At 35.5% G+C, this 15,407-nt stretch overlaps 1 protein-coding gene across 1 annotated transcript; it reads left to right on the top strand.

Annotated features, from left to right (window-relative positions):
- Window positions 1–9,046: 9,046 nt before the first annotated feature.
- LOC129755837 (uncharacterized) lies at window positions 9,047–12,598 on the top strand. The gene is made up of 4 exons (XM_055752522.1): window positions 9,047–9,231; window positions 9,399–9,601; window positions 12,163–12,340; window positions 12,406–12,598. The coding sequence occupies exons 1-4, from the start codon at window positions 9,108–9,110 to the stop codon at window positions 12,450–12,452; spliced, it is 552 nt and encodes a 183-aa protein (XP_055608497.1). The 5' UTR covers window positions 9,047–9,107; the 3' UTR covers window positions 12,453–12,598.
- The last annotated feature ends 2,809 nt before the right edge of the window (window positions 12,599–15,407 follow it).

Here is a 15,407-nt window from a genome sequence, read left to right on the forward strand (position 1 = left end):
TTTGATACGTTCCTTGAATGATCTGTGAAACGAAACTCGTACGCAAATCAGTTTATACAACATCTGACCAAGGTTGCCAAAATCACAGAAAAATCTGTAATTTCACAGAATTTTGAGCAAATTTTCATCACAGAATCTTGTAACCGTTCGTTACAAAATCTTTATGTTTTTTTTTTGTTGGTGCCGTTTAAATAATTGAGTGAACGTTCACATTGCTGAAATTTGTTAGTTATGTTGTGAATATTGTTATTAGTTTAGTTTGGGAATTATAATTTTAATTAATCGTCAACACACCGAAAATTGTCAACACACTGTACACATAACATAAGTGGGACTTAGGAAAAATGTCGGAGTAAGGAAAAAGGTGTGGAACATGGGTGTGGGAACTATTCAACCCTGCTTCAAAAATTCCCCATTTTGAATTTAAAAATTGGCGGTTTTCCCTGGCCAGATTCGGCCATTTGAATCTAGGCGGCGAGTGTGACAATACGTTAGAGTGGAGTTGTGAGTTCATGGGCGATGGAATCGAAAAGTGATTCTTTCTCTCCTTAAGAAAAACCCCTTTAGAACTGTCAAAAGTTGGGTGAAATTATAGCTGCATCCCACTTGCACTAATGCAAAACCATCACCCAAATTCGTCAGCGCTTCCATCGTCTATTGTAGAAAATTTGTTTGAAGGTGGAAATCTTTTGGAAGTAGCAGGCTGTCGAAGCTATCCAGGTATGCCTTGCGAAAAGCAACAGTGATATGCTGCAAATTGCTGCGACGTGTACGCAATTTGGTAATTTTTTCTGTACGTCCACAGGACCTTTGGTTGTTTTTATAAAATAAACTCACCCGTCACACTCCCACGGCCTAACGGACTTTGCTTCCGTTACGTCTAACCCGTAAAGGATCATCGACATCCTCTGGTCTGCGGGCCATAACTATTAAGGAGGATTCCCTCGGACCCAAAAAGGGTCCTAATTCTCAAGGAGGGCCTCTCTCGGCTTGACCAATCGGGCCAGCCCGGGTCAGTCGATTGCGTTTATGAGAGAAGCGCCTAGCAAAGCAGAACTCCACGCGACCAGGTCCGACCGTTACTACCGGACTGGTCATTCCACACCCATCGTTCCGGTGCATTGATTTCCGTCAGTGCACATCAGAGTGGCATAGGAGCTGACGAGCTCGCCATTTTGAACGACAGCAGGAGCAGAGTCATCGTAGTCATCAGGAGCAGCGGTACGTACCAAGAAAAGTTTGCGCAAACACACCCCACACACATACACTTTACAATAAACACAGTTAAATAGAAATAGTTTTGGCCTTTTTTCATTTTCTTCAATAAAATCATAGTTTTCCTCAATAAACAGTTTTCAATTAATTGCAATGCCCCAACTTAGTAAGGTGAACATTCGAAAGTCCGCGACGTCCTCACAGTAACCTAGTAGCAGGCAGACCCTCAGACCCAGCTCGAGGGGTCTCTTGTTCCAGAGATCGAAGTCGAGAAGAAGTAAAATATAAATCAAAGTAATAATCTGTGTCACAGAACACAGAATTTTGAAATTTTCACAGATTTCACAGAATTTTTAAATTTTGAATAGATTTCCGAAATTATAATTTTGTTTTGACAGCATCAAATTTAGATTTCTTATTTTGAATTAGAAAAATATGATAAGATTGGTAATGGTAATTGATTTTGTCCAACTAAAATGTGAAAAAGACCCAATTTATAATGGATTTTTTATGAAATTCAAGGAAATAGAATCACAGAATTTTTGGATAAAATCACAGAAAATCAGAATTATTTTTCTCAAAAACACAGAATTTTTTTCGGCAACCTTGCATCTGACGCTGTAAAATGTTAAGATAGCATCAATCAAGATTTTTTTTTAATTGATTATCTTCAACCTGTGAAATGTATTTAATGCGCAGTTCAATGCATTCGTTTTCTATAATTTTTTCTTCAAACGCTAACGTGCGTCGTTGAGAACTAATCAAATTGTGGTTTCAAGTCAAGTGAAAATCGCTAACATTAATCAATTTTAAAGCTACAAAGCAAAGGAAAAATTAGCCTGATTCCAATGCAACTAAAAAATTAACGGAACGTACCCATACTAGAAAAATTCAGTTGTTTTGAAACAGGGTTATTTTCATAGTTTTTTTTTTGTAATCTCCTTTAAGTCTAAATATATTATTGAGTGGTTGTACAAAACTGTTCTATTCTAAATGACTCAAAACTCTTTCGAACATACTCTGAAGACTGAAAATTTTGAAAAAAAAAAAATTTTTAATTTTGAACCCTTTTAACTGTTTTTGGGTTAGCTTCTATGATGTTGAAGTCTTCAACAAAATTGCTACATGTTTAACAATCTAAGAACTTGTCGTAGGCAATTGCTCTAAAATGAAAATTACAGGAAATATTGCTTCAATCTCACAGCTGAGTAGATGATAGAATAATTTTTATCACAGCTCATTATAAAGTAATTTTAATGTAGATAAAACGTCCCGAAGACATTATGGGTCTAAAACGCTTAGTTTTGAGGTAAATAATTTTGATCACCTTTTTATATCGTTTTCCCCTGCGTGTATCCATTATACCAGTTTCAACTCAACTTTCTTTAGACCTGGTACAAGATTGGTCCAAAACTGATGACATAAGAGCACCTGTATCCGTGGTCTATTCTTGGAGCTTATTTATACAAGAATTGAACCAAAAAAAATTAGATCCAATCCAATGAATAAACTGGTAACCCCACTCGCGTTTCATTAACTGTCAAACGGATTAGAACTGCGTCAAATTCGATCCAAATCTCATCAGTTTTGGATTAATTCTTATAATACCGGTTCTAAAAAATGTTGAGTTGAAACTGGTATAATGGATCACGGATGCGGTTGCTTGGGTCGGAATTTGGGTCTAAACCGGCTGTGTGCACAGATGCTCTATGGACTCTATTTGACGCAGATCTAAACCGGCTGACAGTAAATGGAACACGAGTAGGATTGCCAGTTTTTTCAATGATTTGATCTAATTTTGTTGGTCCAATTCTTGTATAAGTGAGACACATGAATCGACCTCGTCAAGATATTGACAATATTGTGAATGCAGTTGAAATCTGAAGTTTTCGCGCTGGTGATTGGCAACCTTGCCAACCAGCGACGATGAAAAATTCATGAAACGCACGCTCTTTTTTTTAAACTCAAAATTAAGTAGTTTTGGTTCAAAACAGCACTTCGGTGGCTTCCCTCAACTTTGAGTTTGACTGGGCAATAGCAAAACTAAGTTCTGATAGGCATACTCAATACTAAGTTCGGCAGCCGAACTCGAATTTATCCTTTTTTTTTCGAGGGTAGCTTTTTTTTCAGGGAATTAAAGGATGATTAAAATTTGTTGTACCCGGATGCTGCTGTTCCGGTACATTGCATTGCAATTACAGAGCGGTGGAATGTTTTGACATTCCCGGTCAAAGAAAACTTCCGGATGTTACTTCCCACGGGAAGTAAACAACATCCGGAAGTTTCCGGACATTCCAAGCCGCTCACCATATGATGACAATGACGGACAGAATTTTACGCTGACACGGTGAACATGCATTCATTATGAAGTTCCTTCATAGTCGTCCGGTAATTGTTCCGGAACGACCAAATTTTGCGACGTGTTCGTTGGTTGCTGTTCAGGTTCGGACTGAACTCGCTAAGTGTTTTCAGTCCAACAAAGAGAGTTCAATTTTTAGTTCATAAGGTCGAACTCAGGGCAAAGGTGGGGGCGACAGAAGGCGACACGTATCCACGTGAAATCGTCTTCAACGAATTTTACTATCTGGTTCGAAGAAACTCTCTTGTTAACTGGCAGCGCAAATGGGACGAGGATGACAAGGGTCGGTGGTTCCACTCGATTATCCCAAAGGTAAGCCTTAAACCCTGGTTTAATAGATTGGACCTGAGTCGGGATTTTATTCGTATATTTTCCCGTCTCATGTCCAATCATTGTTCCTTAGACGCGGTACTCTATCGTTTTGACATTGCTGGCAGCAATTTGTGTGGTTGTGGCCAAGGTTACCATGACATCGAGCATATTGTTTGGTCGTTTGAGGTCCATCTTGTCGCCAGAACGAATTTAATAGACTCCCTTCGGGCCCGAGGAAAACCACCCAATGTTCCAGTGAGAGATGTACTAGCTGTGCTAGACTTGGACTACATGTTCGAAATCTACCTTTTTCTAAAAGCTATCGATCTTCGTCTATAATTCTTTTTTATTTTCATATTTCCCTTTCTATCTTCCTTTCTTCTCTCACAAAGTGTTAAGCTAAGCAAACAATTGTAAACAAACAAAATCGATTTTGGCTCCTTAAAACCTAAAGGTATGAGCCGTTTCAAATAAAGAAATTGTTAAAAAAAAAAAGGTCGAACTCAGCTTTGATCCCTCGCCGAAGGAAAAAAAGGGATCAATTTTGAGTTCGCAGTTCGAACTCCGTTTTGATCCATCGCAAGGAGGAAAAAAGGGTACTTAACTTTAAGTTCATAGAATCGAACTACACACAAAACTTTCGAGGCTCCACTTAGCAAAAATGAGCTGTTACTTTCCGTTAGCAAAAAATTTTGTTTACTATTGAGTTAGCACTTTCCCAAATTGTCATGACTTTTGCTCAATTTGAGTAAAAAACACCCATTTGCTACCAGTTTTAGTATTTCTTGTAGCACGGACTCGAACAATTAGTCCATGCTCAAACCGGGGTGGTTTATTTGGCGGTGTGTTTTTTCGAGTTCGGTCGTTCCCGATTTTTAAAGCGAGCAATAAAAAAAGAAAATAGTTGTTTCTATTCCGTTTTTCGGCTAATGGTGATTCCGTTTGCTGCTCGGGGAACTCGTCCCAGTGAAACGTCTTGTAAACATCCGGTGTGGACAAAGTTTTTGCATGCTCCGTTCAAGGCTGTACATTCGCCTGAGGCTTACCCCACAAAACAGCGTCCAGAATGATCACGTTCAGTTGGAATCCGGATCGGGAAAATCTTCAGAAAACTAGTGAGGAGCCGGTGAAAGTTCGGGTGCTCCCACGTCCCAAAGATTCGAGCCGGCACTGCTCCTCCAGGCTGACCCCGATCCGGCTAACATCAGGATCGATGCCACCGTCGCTGCCGTTATCACTAAATAGTACAGCCGGTGCTGATCCCTTGTCCACCCAGCCGCTGCTTCAAATTATGCGTAATAATCGCTGCAGAACCAAGATAAGACACAATACTCTGCTGACTTGATCGGTAAGAATACATTTTCATTTAAAATAAAATTGATTTTTTACTAAACTTTACTTTTCAGCTAAGGATGAAATAGGTCCAAACGAAAGGACACGACATTAAGTGGAATTGTTGACTAACGATTCCAAAAATTGTACTTGGTTGAAGTTGGCGGAGGTGCTTTTTTTCCAGGAATTTGGCGGAGGTGCGTTACGAAATGGCGTTTACCACAATCGGAAGCATCTCGTTCTTATATGGAGTTGGTAAGTAATTTAATTTTAATCAATCCCACAATGCCCTCCGTAAAACTCAAATGGGCACAGGGATATTTTTTCGCAGTTGGCAGTTACCTACACATTATCTCGTTTTCGAACGACCAAAATCCTATAAATTTGAAAGAAATCATTCTAAGAGTCAACTATATTTTTCAGGTTATTTCTCTGATTGCTGTGGCTGATGTTGGGTGTATTACAAGTTTGGTGGAATGGAAGTTAGGTAAGTCACTATCAATATGTTTTAATTCTTTTTATTTTATTGATCGATACAGTGCACTTGAGATTAAATGCAAATTGATGCTGTTTCCTACACAGAAAATTCCATTTAGAATTAGGAAATTGTTTTTCCTTTTTTTTCAATCATATATGGAGGTTTGTTTGTTAATATTGTATTCCCTTATACTAATGAAAATTGTGTTATCCAACAAGTATTCAGATCACAGTAGTGGATGTGACTTTCTTTATGCTATGTTCTAAAATTTCTAATTCGGCTATCAATATTGTAAAATATTTTGGTTAAATTTGGTTCACTAATGATCTTTGATTAAAAAATACCCAGTTGTAGAAAGATCTTCACACCAGTTCAAGAATATGTGTGCCTGATGTTTCTTTCTACATTTAATATCGTAAACCATATGTTAAATTTAAGAATATAGTTCCGAAATCATTATGTCATCTATATGCATATATTTTGCACTTGCGACAAATAATCGACAACATTTTGTTTGTAATTTGGAGAAAAAATTGTTTAACGAGTTAATTTAAGAATGATGATGAAAGGACATGAGACTCATCTTCGTAAAGGGGGCGATTCTCATCTCAAATTATCAATTTAAGATTTGAATCTCATTTTTGAATTTAAATCTGAATTTATCCAAGAATAACCGATGTCTAAAATTTGCATTTGAAATTCGTACCTGGTTGAGTTTGAAAATGGTATTTTAATAACGATAATGATGATTCTATTCATGAATTCTGAATTTTAATATTTATTGTTTTAAAAACCATCTGACATGGTTGTCTTCATGATATACTTAATTTAAGGTTAATTTAATTGTATTGATTGTATTGATGTCAACCGTGTTAAATATTTTGATGTATTTTTTTTTTCAACTATACCTACTTCCTTTTTATTTTCAGCTTTCATCAGCGAATGCAAATTTCAAGAGAGTATGTTTTGCTCGAAGCACGGATTCGGTCGCGCTGAACATTTAGGTGACAAAAATAGCATGAAAATAAACTAAAAAAAATATTTCTTGGCTGTACTGTTACATATATTCAAGTCACAATCCCTCTAAAAATGCAAATCATCGAATAAATTAAAAATTTTAATTTTACTTAATTTCTAGTAATTTTTGGGGGTAAAAATATTTTTGCTAAAAATTTTAGCAAACAAAGATTTCATTTACTGAAAAATTAGTAAAAACTTAGTCCAGACACTTTTGACTAGTTTGCTAAAATATTAGTAATTTTTTTTTGCTAATTTCATTGCTAACTTTTTAGCTGGTCAAATTTGAGCAAAATTTTGCTAAATCCCGGCCTCAGAAATTTTGTGTGTATGTTTTGAACCTCGGTCATACTTAGTTTTGAGTTAAAAAAAAAAAAGAGCGTGCGGATATTGAGCACCCTTTCTTTTGTTCCAACACTTGGAATATGTTGGCGAAAACTCCGTTTTAGGGATTCAGCGACAATGTATGAAATCCATCATCGAAGGTTTTAATTTAAACGATTGCTAAGGGCATCCGCAGCAATCGCGAGCAAAGTGAAAATGCTCACGAGTTTAATCACTTCCATACCGCACCGGGGGTTAGTATGAAGGTGAGCAAAATAGGGCCGTTGCCGTCGGGACCGACAAAATCACCAAATTTGCTCACTAGAAAGGGGCGAGATCAAACATGCACTGAAAAAATTCTACCGTTTTAAGCAGAATTAAACAAACGAACGGAAAGCGGAAACTTTTTTTTCACGCAGAAAAATATATTTTAAAAATAATATAAAAATAATATAAATAATAATATAAAAATAATAATAATAAATAATATAAAAATAAAAAAAAATTATTGCGCAAAAACTAATTCCATGAAATATTTCCGAAAAGCCCTTCAAGTCCGACGTCTGCTTTCTGAAAATTTTTATTGTGCATTCCGTGTAGTAAACATTTTACTGACTTTCACAACCTTGAGTGAAGCTTCAAGGATTTTTCTCGGAGTAATAATAATCGAGACCAGTGCGCTGTGCAGGATTTTTGTATCCAACCGTATGGGTGGCATTCCATTACTGTCCCTACCAATTCGGCTTTCGAACGAGGTCTCTCAATAAGTTTGCAACTAATGGGACCCAGTTTTTCGGAACAGCAACTATTTCAGTCAGCACGTTGGACAGAAAAAGAAGTTAAAGATTTAAGCAGAATTAAACAAACGAAGTCGCAGCGTGTGTATGTTTGTTGATATTCATTTTAAGAAAAAATGTGTATGAGATTAAAATTGTGGATGGATTTTTTTTAATAACCAGTTGAATTCGCAATTTCGTTACATTTTTTCGGGTTTATCCAGGAATTGAACGAGAAAGTGCAATTGCTGGTTCTGATGGTGAGTTATTTATTTTGTATTTTATATTGTTCAGGACTCTCTCACTCAATTTCAGATAAACAAACTCGAAGCATCGTATTTTATGACCAAAAATGATCATGTAACATAAGAAGAGCCGTTTGGTGGACGACTCCGAAAATTTACTCGGTCCGTATTAATTTAAGATTAAGATTTTCTTCAAAAGTTTTCTCAGTGCAATGCTAAATTTAAAAATAATTATGCTACCGCCCGGTGCGCGAAAGAGTGTGTATCCCAAAACCGGTCCGCTGAAATGAGCAAAACCGGGCCGCGTATACTCACTTATTGGTGCGTTTGCTCTAATGCTGATTTTTGGTCGAAAATTAAAAAAAAAAACAAGGAGCGAATTGTTATCTCCCATCAGCCCAGCGTTAAGGTCGCGGTACACCTCGGTTAAAAATGAAAAATCTTATTTTTTCCATAACTCAAAAAAGCGACCCATATCGGCTTTGTAACAATGTAGAATCTATGGGGAATAGTTAAAAGCTGAATCGGTCTAAGTGTTGCAAAAATTGATTTACGCTTCGTTTAAATCTTGAAACAATGTCGTCAAAAATGCCCGAAAATGAAGAACTATTGAAGATATTAGAAAACTACGGAATATAATAAAGGAAAATCGTTGAGTTGCGAGACTAGTTCCATAACCAGAAAATTTAGGCGCTGGTGACTTTTTACGTAAGAACAACAAAAATTTTTGTTCAAGTGCATGGAATTAAGAAATGATTAAATTTTAATTAACGGTGACTGAAATAGTTGTAGCGTGTAGCAGAAAAATTTGGCAGATTTTTTATGTGCGCAAGCGAGATAAGGCTAACACTCCGTATCGAGATTGACAATTGTTTACGGGTTTTTTCGTAGGAGTGAGCGTAATGTTTACATTACATCGTGGCATGTGTTCAAGCGAGATGCAGATATATTGTTTCGAGATTTCCTGTAGGAGTGAGTGAGTAAAACTTATGGGACTATTTTTTTTACCGATAATGCGTTTGAATTACCTGAGTTGGCTGCAATAAGCTATGAAGTGTGACCAAAGTCGGCTTTTGATGAACGTTTCGCTGGTAGTTTTCCTAATTTTTCAACTATTCACCGAATCGTTACTGGACTCTTCCCCGCCGGAAGAAGAGGAAACACTCATCGAAGGTAGGTGGACACATTTTCTTACCAAAAAAGGAAAAAAAGCTACGATGTCGGAGATTATCTATTTTCCTTTTTTTTTTTATTTGTTTTGCTTCTACCAACTATTTGATATAAGGATCAAATGCGCTAGCCAATGTTTATGAGGATTGATTCCTTTATTTCTTCTGTAGATTTCTTCATCTGCCGTTCCTGTGGCCATGACATCAGTTTATCAAATTTCCTAATCGACAAGCACAGCCCATTGGCTCTCAGCTTCAGCAACCATACGCTTGCAATCGGCAAACCGGTAACGGTTCAGGAAGTGCAAAATTCCTTAGGAATACGCTTTAAGATCGTCGTAGTACGGCAGGGATACTGCGCCAAAGTAGTGTCGGTAAGTTAGAATATGTTTAAATTTTTTTTTTTACAAAAAAAAAAAAACAAAGTTTGTTAGATTGATGGGAACCCTACAAATGTTCTCCTTCGGCCCTGGAATGGGAATCAAAATATCCTATTTGATTTCATAAATCAAATCAGAATTTTATTAAATAGGATCTAACATCCGTAGGGATACCATACCCACTTCTATAAAAAAAAAACATTAAATCAGCATAATTTATAAAACTCAGGGCTGGTAGCGAGTCACTTTTTAGTGACTTGGTCACTTTTTTTGGGTCAGTCACTAAAAAGTCACTTTTTTCATCATTTGGTCACTAAAGTCACTATTTTCCGAAAAATGGTCACTTTTATCACCAAAAGTCACTTTTTTCATCGAAAATAAACCAATGAAAGAGTAATTTGAATTGCACGTGTTAATATTGACATGAGGCGAAAATAGGTAGTAACCGTAAATTACTTGATCAGTCAGTCAGAAATTTTTTTCGCCTCCGGCGGAATTTCGACATGAATTACCCTTGGCTTGAGACATTTCGATCTACGACATTATTTGACGCTCATGCTTTGAAACTAACTTTGATTGTAGATTTTTGTTTTCAGTTCAATCAACCTTTTGTATTGGAACTAAAAACTTGATATACAAAACCCTATCTCGTCTTTAGAATGGTTTTTATTAAGAACTGTAACTAAGATTGAGATTAAAACGAACCATTTTTCAATTTAAAAAAATCTTTTATGTCATAACAAATGTTATGTTGATATGAAATATTCTTTTAAAAAAATCAATTTCAGACTCAATTTTATTTCGTGTTTTTTTTTGTTCTTCTGAATACTTAAAAAAAGGGTTTTAAAATTTACACAAGGCCACAAAATTTACAATTTTTATCAAGTGCAATAAATTTAAACGGTAATTTCAACTTATTTGGGTTCCCCGAATCTGCAATGTTTCTATCAGCTTTTGTTATTGAAATGACTGTTGAAAATAAGTAAAAATCTTTAGAAATTTCTGCACTTTTTTTTTACAAAAACTCAAATCAAAAACATATTATTTAAAAATAAAAGTTTTATATGAATTGATGAGCTTTAAATAGAATCAAGTTTTTTTTTACACTTTTTGCTGTGATGTCAAAAATAATTGTGATGATATTTTTCCATAATCAGTTATCTATCCATGTTTGATTTCACTTAAACTGATAAATATAATAATAAACTCTTTATCACCGAAACTAAATATGTTCGGCCGAATTTGACAAAATTTCTAGTTTAGGAAACTATTTACACTCTTCCTGAAATGTTTTAAAAACTAATCTTTTTTATTTCCATATTTTTTTTCATTTTCAAATAAATAACCGAATTTTGTTGTACAGTTTTTTTTTTCAATTTTCTAATCAACCTGTCGGATTTTTTTAATTAAACTTTTTAAACATTAAGACATATTTTCAACAATTGTTTCCTTGTTTTTAAATTCTGAATTTTCGTGTTCTTCAACCATAAGCCTTGAACTCCAAATTTTTAAAAATAAAACATAATTTCAACCTTCTGTTCTTTCTAGGACTCAATATTTTAATAAAAAAAAACAAAATACTCAGAGCTTGTAATTAAAAGCTTAAAAACCTGCGATTGAAAATTTAAACACTTTTTATTAATATTTTTTATATGAAATCATTTTTGGATCGATCATGATTTTTAAAATTATCTAAAAAGTTTGAAAAATTGTTCTAAGTAGCAACTTTAGAAATAAATTTTAATACGCAGTGTTAACTAACTTTGTATTTGATTTGTGCTTTGAATATTTATAACAAAAGTTTTGAACTCATTATTTTTAATTTTTTATCAGTTTTTATCATTCACATAATTACTCATTTTCTAACATTTCTTTGTCAGTGCAGTTGAACATGGAGGATTTTACTTTATTAAAGGTTTTATGTCTGGCTTCTATAACTGGCCCTTTTAAAATAATTATAAATATATTCTTCTTTTTATAAAATTAAATTAAAACATTGAACAAATTCTGTTCAAAATTCATTTCTTATTCAGTAATCGCTAATTTACATTTTGAATCGTGATCAAATATTTTTTGTTCAAATTAAAAAATTACATTTCTTACTTTCTTGAATTATCGAAAATTTGAAACATTCATTGTAATAAGTTTCCAAAATTTTGTTTATCAGTCATTTTTTTAGTTTTTGTGTTGAACATGAGTGACAAATGGTGTAAAAAAAACCCTTTCCTTTTCAGTTGTTTATTTTTGGTATTGTTATTAATTTTATCTAAATTTAAATTTTGAAAACCCCCCCGGAAGGGTCCATCGCACGGGCTTGACTGGTCACATTTTTTGTACTTCAAAATTATTTTTTCGTTCTACATAGTCACTATTTGGTCACTTTTTTCGGTCCTCAAAGTCACTATTTGGTCACTTTTTTTCAAATTTTGGTTACTAAAGTCCCTACTATTTCATTGTCAAACCGCTACCAGCCCTGAAAACTAAACCGTGTAAAACTTCATTTAGAAGCAATTTTTGGTAGTTTTATCAGAAACATTCCAACACATGTTTTCCAGTGGAATACGGTGCATACTTGGTTCCCGGGGTACGCGTGGAAGCTGTGCGTGTGTCCGGAGTGTCGTACTCATCTTGGGTGGATGTTTGAGCCCATTGAGACTGCCACCTTCTATCGGTACTTTCCCTCGGAAAAGGGTTTTTATGCGTTGATTTACAACAATATCATTTCGGAAAGATGTGAGTATAAAACGTGTTATTTATTACACTGGAAGATCAAATTATAAAAAAATTGTTTTTTTTAGATGTTAATTCGCTGCTTATGCGTGAGAAAGCACTGAGAGAAAATTAAATTACAAGAACCCCGACGAAGATCTTAGAACGATGGTGGACCCCAAGCGACATATTTATATCCTATCGGAGGAAGATCAAATATTTTTGAACGAGTGTGAAGAGGAGTTCGGCAATCGGTTCAGCGAATCGGATAGTGAATTTCAAAAAATCTGCCAACAGCCTAGTCGAGCCCCGCCGTTGGTCGAAGATTGGAATGCGTTTAGAGGGCACGACGGTGGTCGAGGCGGAGGAGGTCGTGGAGGTGGTGGTCGAGGCGGCCGGGGATATTACGGAGGAAGAGGTCGTGGTGGTGGTGGAAGATACCACGATCAAGGTGGAGGTGGTAGAAGGTACGATAATTTCCGCGAAAATTCGGAGCACAGGAGAAATAATCGACCGTACCACCGTCATGAACCATACAGGAACAGTCAAAATAATCGCTTCAACTCGGATCGACGCGACCAATAAGTTAAATTTGTTTTCCCGTACCAATGAAGGTGTTTTGTGTGAATGCTACAAAGCACGATTTTAAACTGTTTGTGGACAATATGCCAGCACTAAGTAGGTTGAAATCCTAACGCCAATTGTGTACATAAAAATGAAAATTGTAAGTCGTATTGATATTTTATTTAAATCCGATTTTTTCAAGTGCCAATGATTGTATCAATCTTTAAAATTTGTCATAGCACAAACCGATCAGATTTTTTTTTGTGATTTTCATCCTATGGGATGATTCCTTCCTACATTGATCAAATTCACCCATAAAAAGCACAAACTTTCCTATTTGAATCAGTTCTTTTGGACATAAATCAGAACCAATAGGATGAGAATCCCCAGAAAAAAAAATTAAACTTGATAGATTAAAAAAAGTCGACATCCTGTATGCATCTTTTTTTCCCGAGTCATCCATTCTGTTGGACGACTCATCTCTTATCCTTTATACATCGCTAGAAGTGATTTTTTTTTGTCATGTTAGAAGAATAAAACATGACAAAGTATCGTTGAGTAGTCTGATTTCGCACTTGATCTAATGGCTTCATTTTCCAGTACAAATAATCCCTTCCATGCTTGTGGTATTGTGTCTGCAAACATACTGTTACCAAAGGAAGGTCAAAACCCCCCTCCCCCATAACTGGTGTAAACAACTCCCCCTGTTCGCTCCAGCATCGTGAGGGTATCACGAACAAAAGTGTGTGGTTGGGGAAGGCACCTTCTGTGACAATCGTTTGGGGGGGCAACTCCCGGCGATCGTTACGAAATCTTCCCACCACACTACCAACGAGAGCGTACGCTCTTGGCCGGTCCCCAACCTCGAGGAAAACCAACAGCACAAGTAACAGCAAATTAATCGCGCTACTGCATAAATCGGGAACGTTTGGTACAAATTGGGGGACGGTGAGGGAGGAAATCCTTCCTTACAAAACCCCGATGGACGCAAACGTTCTGATCCCACTGCTTTCCAGCCAATCCAAAAATGTCCTGGAAAAGCAGAAGTATCTGTGCGAAAGATTTCGACTACTTTTTTTAGCTTTGCTTTTTTTTTGTTCAAACTTTCAAATCACAGTTAGGAGCAATCAGATTTAAAAAAAAACAGTTAGAGCAAATCTCACTATATCTGCCGATATTAAAATACATACAGTAATTCTAAGAAAATTTTCCTTTTTTTATGTTCTGTCTTTCGAAGTGTGATATCTCACAACTTAAAACGACCATTCACTTTTTATATCTAGTTGTAAAAGTTCAAAGGAAAAGAGACAGTCTTGGTGGATTATTTTTAAATCTCTTTCAAAAAGAAGATATGTATAATCTAATAAATCTAGTAGATATCCACAGTCTAGTAAAATTGCATGGTCCTGTGATAGGTATAATTTAGCTTACTTCTACGATTTGTTTGAGCTGATTTGTTATTAGTTTGAACTAGGCTACTTGTTATATTTATATAGAAGATATGAACTAATATCCTATTTATATTTTCTTTTTTTGTTCTCTGTTTTTCAAACATAAAAATGTTTACAGGCGTACCTACAACAACTTTGGCCCGGTGATGACCAATGAGCTTTGAGTTTGGAAGAACTCGGACAACCTTCAAGCCATCTCCTAACAACATTGGACCCAGACCCAGATGTGGTTTTCAGCCCAAGGATTAAATAACAGCACCTGAATATGGAGTCCTGTAACTTGGTAAGAGCTATGCTTTTTATTTTAAATATTTTTAATGCTTATTACAAACGTGGATCAGATGGCGCCTCTTTGTTTACAGTCTCTTTAAATTCGGGCCGGATAAATCCTGGCAATTTGATCTTAAAACCTGGCAAAATCCGAGCAAATTCGGTCAAAATCCAGCAATCCTCGCGTGAGCTTTCATTACGTCGTATTCACAGAAAACTGCTTCAAAAGTTATCAAAACAACTTTAAAATTTGTATTTTACATATAGAAAATGTTTTCCAGGCTTCAAATATTCTGGATGGGGAGATGTTGTGACAGTTTATGTCAGTTTTTGTATTTTTTCGTAATAAAACTCATTATTTACGTTTTGTTTAATACGATGAATGAAAGCTCACGCGAGAATTATTCAACAAAAATATGAAAAAAAAAAAACACTTGAAACATTTGTTTTCATCCAAACGGATCAGCGGTGTTTAAGGCACCTTGAACTTGAACTTCCGTTCATGATGATTTTGTTTTTGAGTTATTTGTTTGATTTGGAAATAATGAATAAAGAGGTCATTCCTTAACTTCTAGTCCTTCCTCCAACTGGTATCATGATGGTTCATTATCTTGTAATGCAATCTGTCGATATTCATCCGAAGTGGATTTAATGCAGTGAATGATGGTCTAACTAAAGTCTCATGATCGCTTACTATTCTACGCTGCCTACTCTAAACTATAAATTTCTTCTCTAAACCATCACCAAGTTTTCATTTTCACGCTTTAAAAAATGTTTTCCAATATGTTAAGCAATGAAAAACTCAG

The sequence above is a fragment of the Uranotaenia lowii genome, chromosome 3, assembly GCF_029784155.1.
Source record: "Uranotaenia lowii strain MFRU-FL chromosome 3, ASM2978415v1, whole genome shotgun sequence".
Lineage (NCBI taxonomy): Eukaryota > Metazoa > Arthropoda > Insecta > Diptera > Culicidae > Uranotaenia > Uranotaenia lowii.